The following is an 8,074-nucleotide window of genomic DNA, read 5'->3' as shown; positions in this document are numbered from 1 at the left end:
AGAGCACCCCGGCCAAGATGGCGAAAGCCCATCTCTAGTAAAAACACAAAACTTAGCCAGGCGTGCTGGTGGGTGCCTATAATCCCAGCTACTCGGGAGGCTGAGGCAGACAATTGCTTGAATCCGGGAGGCGGGGTTGCAGTGAGCAGAGATCGCGCCACTGCACTCCAGCCTGGGCGACAGAGCAAGACTCCGTCTCAAAAGAGAACAAAGAAAGAAAGAAAAAAAAAAAGAACGATGTCTCTACATACCAGCTCAGAGAGTTACAATACACGATTTCAAAGAATGATACATATTTCACAGCATCAAAAAGCTAGAAATAAAATTCACAAAAGATGCGCAAGACTTCTTTGCAGAAGGCTGTAAAGCTTTATTGGGAGAATTTTAATGAACAAATTTCCAACATAGGAGCAGCCTGCATCATTTCAACGTGTCTTCTTTTAACACTGTGATTGCTTTTCACCTGTAACAGAAACACAACGATTGGGAACATGACTTAGCAACAGATTATTCAGATGACCCTAAAGGCATACAAAGCACACTACACTTTGGGTTTTATTAAATGGACTAAAAACAGAACCCTATGGGTGATCCCGTGTCTTACACGCAATTGAACCTCTGCATAAACTTTGAGCGTACACCTGCAGAATTTAAAAGTAATTTCCTCCCTGAACATCAAGTGCTTCCTTTCAAGTCACAAGCACTTACAATTAACAGTCAGCAATTTGGAAAACACATGTGTAAAGCATACTTCAGTTGATTACTCAGGAAGTACTAGAGTCACGGTCTTTCAACTTTAAATCTTATCAATTCATGTCTCTAAAGCTGAAACTTACATGTAACATTTGATATGATTAGAGATGATTATATCGTATGTGTGTCTACAGTCTTATTAGAAATAGTGGCTCATGAAGACTGACAGTGGGGCAGGGAGCATGCATAGCACGGGCATCTTACTCACACCCATGATGAGCACCACTGACCTACATGCCACAGATGATGGGAACCAAACGGTCTCTCGCCATTTGATATTTATTTCAGTCACTCAAGGTTTCCGTGGGGAAAGATTTAAGAAGCAATTGTACCATTTGACCCAGCCATCCCATTACTGGGTATATACCCAAAGGACTATAAATCATGCTGCTATAAAGACACATGCACACGTATGCTTATTGCGGCATTATTCACGATAGCAAAGACTTGGAACCAACCCAAATGTCCAACAACGATAGACTGGATTAAGAAAATGTGGCACATATTCACCACGGAATACTATGCAGCCCTAAAAAATGATGAGTTCATGTCCTTTGTAGGGACATGGATGAAACTGGAAATCATCATTCTCAGTAAACTATCGCAAGAACAAAAAACCAAACACCGCATATTCTCACTCATAGGTGGGAACTGAACAATGAGATCACATGGACAGAGGAAGGGGAATATCACACCCTGGGGACTGTTGTGGGGTGGGGGGAGGGGGGAGGGATAGCACTGGGAGATGTACCTAATGCTAGATGATGAGATAGTGGGTGCAGCGCACCAGCATGGCACATGTATACATATGTAACTAAGCTGCACAATGTGCACATGTACCCTAAAACTTAAAGTATAATAATAAAAAAGTAAATAAATAAATAAAAGAAAAAAAAAAGAAGCAGTTGTTCATTGAAAGCCAGAGAAACCCTGCCTGGGCAACACAGTGAGACCTCATCTCTACAAAAATGAAAACAAAAAAATGTACTCAGGCACGGTGGCTTGTGCATGTAGTTCCAGCCACTCAGGAGGCCGAGGTGGGAGGACGGCTTTAGCCTGGGAGCCAGAGGTTGCAGTGAGCTGAAATTGCATCACTGCACTCCAGCCTGGGTGACACACTGAGACTCTGTCGCAAACAAACAAACAAACCAAGAAGAGGGAGAATTCACAATTTCACAAGATCTTACACTACGTGTTCAGCTCTCCACACGGAAAAACTAGGATGAAGCAGAGGGCCCGCTCACTTTCTTACTGACAATGAAATCTCAGTTCAGAGATTTTCAGATGACTCGGGCCAGGGTTTCATGATTTGTGATTAACAAACCATGCGAAGCAGATGATCTCTGTGTCCCACGCATTCTATGCAACAGGATCAGAGTATGAAAGAACCGGAATGGAAAATGGTTTTAAAATCTCTGACTTAAACTCACTATTTTCATAAGAACCAAAGATAGGTTTAGAAGGGAAAGGACTCACTCAGAATCTCGCCAAGGCTGTAAGAGCTGCTATTAGAACCCGCATGAGTGCTTCAGCATTTTTCACACCAAGTGATGGGTGTTACAAACGTGTTATGTATTGATTAAAAGCAGACCTTTACAAAAGCATCTGAAAATTGTGAGCTACTGGTTTAAGGATTTATACTCAAAACTTTTAATTCAACATAGCTTTGACTCAGTTTGTTTCCCTATCTGACAGTCTATCAGTCGGGTGCTGGGGCCTGAACTACGTTTCAAATAACCTTTATATAAGAACTCTGTTACTAAAGAGGCAGTATTGTTACCTCTCTGTTATTAAAAATATAATGCTGGGTCGGGCACGGTGGCTCTCGCCTGTAATCCCGGCAATTTCGATGGTCGAGGCAGGTGGATCACCTGAGGTCAGGAGTTCGGGAACAACCTGTGCAACAGAACGAAACCCTGTCTCTACTAAAAATACAAAAATTAGCTGGGCGCGGCGGAGCATGCCTGTAAGCCCGGCTCCGCCAGAGGCTCAGGCAGGAGAATCACTTGAACCCTGGAGACAGAATTTCCAGTGAGCCGAGGTGGCACCACTGCACTCCAGCCTGGTCTTCGGAGCGAGACTCCGTCTCAAAAACATAGTAAGAATTACAATATGATACTGTGGAAACAGACACCCTACAATGTGCATGCCTAATGGATTGCCTACCTTCTTCAGGCGTTTTCACCTCCTCTGGATTTGGCGGGTCCATCTCCTGCCCATCAGGACCATCTTCACACTCACACCCAGTCTGTGGGTGACCCTGTTCCTGGCTATCAGCTTCAGGCTTCGGCCCTTAAAAATAAAAACTACATATCAATTTAAGCAGTAAAGCATAAAGTATGAATAAGAAAATAATATTCATGCTCTCGGTATTATTAGATAAAAGCTTTAGCTAACGTAATAATAAATGTGTTGATAAGAATCCCAGGAACATTATTTCAGGAGTCCGTTAGCAGAAAACAGGAAAACAAGGTGTTCCAAATATTACCCTCTTCCTTTCCGAAGACTGCCCTCAGACAACTTTGCTGCCTCCTTTGCACTTCTCTGTTATTCTACTTCTGATTGTCCTTCTCGTATTAAATGACTCAAGGCTCAAATCCCGTCTCTCACAGCACTTACACTCCTAGCGCTCAGACTCTTACATGGCATGAGTAGCCACCAATAAACGCTGAGTGAGAAAACTCTTTTAAAAATACATGAAAAAGCCCAAACTGCAGAATATTCTGCAAACCAACTGGTCTATCCTCTCCAAAAATGTCCGTATCGTGAATGACAAGAAAAATTAAGGAAACATTACAGGTTAAAGGAAACTAAAAACACCTGAAAAGCACATGCAAGGTGTGATTCTGAACTGGACTCTGGATCAGAAAAAGAAATCCTATCAATAAAATTATCTGGGCCGGGCGTGGGGTCTCACGCCTGCAATCCAAACATTTTGGGATGCCAAGGTGGGCAGAGCAGGTGAGGCCAGAAGTTCAAGACCGCAGTGGCCGGCGCCTGTAGTCCCAGCTACACGGGAGGCTGAGGCATGAGAATCCCTAGAACCTGGGAGGTGTAGGTTGCAGTGAGCCGAGATCGCACTACTGCACTCCAACCTGGCCCACAGAGAGAGACTCCGTCTCAACAAAGAAAAAAAAAAGGAAAAAAGAAATTTTCTGGGGAACTGGCAAAATTTGAGTATGCACTCTGTATTAAATGACTCCATTTTCTCATTGTTAAATTTCCTGATTTTGATCTTTGTGCAGTGATGATCCAAGAAATGACTTTCTCTTTGCTCTGACGATATACACACCCTCAAGTACATAGGGTAAAGGACCATAATACCTGAAACTTTATCAAAACAATTCAGCATTAATAACAGTAAACATATATCCGTTTGTGTGTGTGTGTGTGTGAGTGTGTGGGCAGCACGGTAAGAGAGGGAGGGAAGAGGTGAAACCTATGAAGCGAAAGCTTTTAACAATTGGTGAATCCAGGTGTAAACTATACGAGTTCATTGTTCTATTCTTCCAAATTTTATATAAATGTTATGTCTTGAAGATAGATACAGTAAAAATTTAAAAGAATATATGATAACTGCACTGAACTTTAGGAAGAAAGGAATTTCCGATTGTGGTAAAACATACAGATATGGTAAAATTTACCATCTTAACTATTTTTAAGTGGTACAGTTCACTAAGGAGTTACGTTTGCAACATTACCAGCCACTAGGCACAAAAACTTTGCATCTGTGTTTTCCTATACCTTGAAACCTTTATTTATTTAATGAATTTCTTTATGTATTTATGTATTCATTTATTTATTTATTAGCGATGAGGTCTCACTGTGTTTCCCAGGCTGGGCTTGAACTCCAGGGCTCAAGCAATCCTCTCACCTCAGCGTCCCAAGTGGCTGGGACTATGAGTGCATGGCATTCAGCCCAGCTTTAGACCTTTCTCCTAAATGACAATCTAAGGATAAAACACAGGACATGTATAATGCTTATATTCAGCCGTAGAGTACCAACAGCAGTGTGCGTCAGCTGAGAAATCTGAAGTCTACCACGTGGATAGGATTTCAGTTACAATTACAATGTCAGTTTCTGAAGGACTGATTTGCTGGATGGATTTGAGGACTATGGAAAATCTTACAGTCACGACACCCATTACCTATTGGGGTAAAGAGAAACTTCACTTTGTTCAAATAAAGTTATATTTAGGTCCGAAGGTCCTAAAGGTAATATTCCATAAATGAACCCCGTGAAGAACAAAGCACCAAATATAACATTGTTTGTGAATCACAGAAAATATACTGTCCCGCACTGAGAATAAGGGAGTGGGCGGACAGCAATTAATGGGCATTGTTGTCAGTCAGATTCTAGGAACTTTTAACAGTGCATCCCTGAAATAATCCATGACCTCCGTTACATAAATGCTTCCTTTCAAAACATTTTATCTCCGAGAAATTATTTCCATCTCACGTTAATCTCAGGATAATTCCGTTTTTGCTTTTCTAACCATAAAAGGATTTAATCACCTCCTAAAAGCCGCTGAGAAAAATCACTAAGCCAGCTACCCGTATGGCAGTATCCTCATTTATCCAGCTTTTATCAAACGTACCATATAAAAATATCAATCAACGGAAATGGGGGCCAACATTCAGCGACTCGGTTTTTGGAGCTGCTCCTACTCCTCTGAACTGGGTCTATTCTTGGGTCAGTACTAAGCTACCTTACAGTAAAGCCTTTTGAGTTTTAAGCATTTTCAGCAAAATCACTTCCTTCTTTACAGCAACATAGATGATAGGAAGACACAAACCTTGGAACACAGTACAAATGTTGTATTCACCAGTCAAGGGTTCTTGGATAACACACAATCCTGGCACCTCCATTCTCTCATTCATAAAGTCGAGAACTTTTATCATAGTGAGGGATTTGCCTAAGCTAAGCTGCAAACTACATAGCCTCCTCGCTTTTCCAGTCAATTTCAGGCATTCTTTCCATTGTTTTCTTTCCTCCTGTTCCTCCTATGTGACAATGCCTAACACACACACACACACACACACGTGCAAACACAGACACGAACACACACACACGCACACACCAGCAGACGTTCTTCTTCCCTTTCCCTCACCTTGACCTGCACATGCTCCCTCATCCTCTCCCTCCTGAGCAGCTGCAGGATCCTGACGTTGAGTTGCTGGTTCCCCTTCTTCAGGTGTTTCTGGTTCCACTTCATCACTGAACTGCTCGGGCTGGGGAATACGTGTGGGTGTGCAAATAAACAATAAGTTTCGTTATTGATACAAAATTTTACATATATACACAGAATACATAGCTATTTCTGGTCATAACTAAGCCTAAAGACATTTCTCCAACTCTATGCTCTATGCCCAATAAGGTTACTCCACCCACAGGGAGGTTACTGTGAGAAAAGTGACGCACGAGGACTTTGGAGGCTATTATACTCTGTGTTGGAATACATGTGTACAATCTGTCATTAACAAACAAAGCCTGAGAAAGAAGTCATGGGCAAAAGCTGAAGAACACGAGAGGAAAAAAAAATCCTCCAGAATCAATGTTTCCTTCATGAGATGCCATCATCATTTTTTATGAGCAGGAAAGACCTTTATCAGCATTTCCACACTAATGCAACAACGCTATCACAAAAATTAATTTCTACTAATAGAAAACATCGAATTAACGTTTAAGCACTCACCCGCATAGGCCCAATCATTTCAGGAGGCTGTAAATAGCGTCTTCGTCCAGGCCAATAATAGGTCGATCTTCCTCGCCAATTCATATTTCACACTGAAAACAGACAACCGTGATTGAGTACGTGCGCTCCAGAGGGCTGCTATATTCGATCGCTTCCATGGATAAATGTTAACTTGCCGTTTTACTTTTGAAAATACTCTCAAAATAAGTCCCAGAGTTAAGCATACGTGTGTACGCTGTCTGAGTGCCTACAAAGCCACTTCTGCTGGCCAGGCTGGCAGAGCAATCATCTTAAGGCGTGTGGCAAAAGGCAGAGGACATTTTTTTCTAAATTTCTTTCGGACACGCGGTCTCGCTGTGTTGCTCAGGCTGGAGTGCAGCGGCGTGATCACAGCTCACTGCAGCCTCGACCTCCCGCTCAAGGGATCCTCCCACCTCAGTGTCCCGAGTAACTGGGACTACGTAGGCGAGCGCCACTGCGCCCCGCAGACAGAGGTCATTTCTGATGAGGTTTAGTTTCACAAGTGCACTCCCCACGAAAACCCTAGTGAATCACAATTCTCGTGATTGCTGCTTTGGGCACACTCCCACTTCCTAGAGCCATTCACCCCGCCTCACAACAAGTTTGGTTGGACCACACTGCCTCGCCCACTCCTTCCCACTGTTTTTGGACCTTCCATGGCGGAGGTGAGACCTTGCAGTGCTTCTCACTCGGGCGCTCTGCACTCCACACCGCTGGGGGGGCGCTCACCAGGCCGCAGCCTTCCCAGCTGCCAGGCCCCTTCTTCACCACCCGCCTCGCCGCCGCCGGGGGCCCCATTCAGGGAATCTGCCCTGTGTCGTCGGGGGTTCCCGGCACCTCGGGACTTCCATCCCCCCAACAGCACTCACCCCATCTTCACCTGAGCCCCTGACCGCCTCCCCTCCACGGCCCACCTTCCTCCCCGTCCAGGCCCCTTCACGACCACGAAGCCGCCGGTGGCCTCGCAGCCTGTGAAGGGAAGGAGGACGACCTCGTGCCCCTTCTCCCTCAGAGGCCACAGACCAGGAAGCGGGACCCGCCTGACCCACCCGAGGCCCTCTCCACCCTCACTCACACTTCAGCCCCCGGGATGACTGGCCTGCAGACCTACCAGATGAATCTCAGTAGAGGAAAAAGAGTCCGGACGGCAGGAACCACACAGCACTGCCTCACAGCTCCCCGGCGTTCTTCGCGGGGGCGAAGGGGCCGGGCAGAAGACGCCCAGTGAACATGCGCACGGAGGCGGGAGCCCAGGGAGCATGCGCGGCTGTGGGCTGGGGAGGGCTGCCGTTCCCAGCGCCACGCCCCAAACCCTCGATGCCCATCCTCATTGAGGATAAGGGAATCCCACCTCCCTCTGCTGTTTCCTATGCCTCTGGGACTCAAGTAGTGCTCCCCTCAAAACTCACCCCATCTTCAACTGAACCCCACCCCCAACCCAGGGCCCTCTCTTGCCCCGGCCCCACCATGGGGACAAGGACCACTGTGACTGGCTGGGAAGACAGGTAAACCACCTGCGAAAACAGAAATAGCAACCTATCCCAAAAGGAAATTGTTCAATGTGAACAAGTCAGAGAAAGAGACTGAAAGAAAAATGAATAGAA

The 8,074-nt window shown here is 45.1% G+C and overlaps 1 protein-coding gene across 2 annotated transcripts; it reads right to left on the bottom strand.

Moving 5' to 3' along the window:
- Positions 1-352: 352 nt before the first annotated feature.
- LOC129395314 (G antigen 4) lies at positions 353-7,762 on the bottom strand. 2 transcript variants are annotated; one of them, XM_055106492.2, is made up of 5 exons: positions 7,582-7,762; positions 6,450-6,541; positions 5,865-5,985; positions 2,920-3,045; positions 353-463 (listed from the first exon to the last, which is right to left on the bottom strand). In XM_055106492.2, the coding sequence occupies exons 2-5, from the start codon at positions 6,531-6,533 to the stop codon at positions 441-443; spliced, it is 354 nt and encodes a 117-aa protein (XP_054962467.1). In that variant the 5' UTR covers positions 6,534-6,541; positions 7,582-7,762; the 3' UTR covers positions 353-440. The 2 variants fall into 2 exon arrangements, with proteins under 2 accessions (XP_054962467.1, XP_063458035.1); XM_063601965.1 differs by lacking the exons at positions 353-463; positions 7,582-7,762 and having other exon boundaries at positions 2,698-3,045; positions 6,450-6,533.
- Between the last annotated feature and the right edge of the window lie 312 nt (positions 7,763-8,074).

Source organism: Pan paniscus, chromosome X (genome assembly GCF_029289425.2).
Source record: "Pan paniscus chromosome X, NHGRI_mPanPan1-v2.0_pri, whole genome shotgun sequence".
Classification (NCBI taxonomy): domain Eukaryota; kingdom Metazoa; phylum Chordata; class Mammalia; order Primates; family Hominidae; genus Pan; species Pan paniscus.
This window is presented reverse-complemented; position numbering and strand designations above follow the sequence as displayed.

Coding starts and splice junctions, on each gene's coding strand:
- LOC129395314 (XM_063601965.1), bottom strand. CDS start 6,533: ATGAATTGGCGAGGAAGATCGACCTATTATTGGCCTGGACGAAGACGC. Junction 5,986..6,449: donor AAATGATTGGGCCTATGCGG/GTGAGTGCTTAA, acceptor CGTATTCCCCAG/CCCGAGCAGTTCAGTGATGA. Junction 3,046..5,864: donor GGGAGCATGTGCAGGTCAAG/GTGAGGGAAAGG, acceptor TTTATTTTTAAG/GGCCGAAGCCTGAAGCTGAT.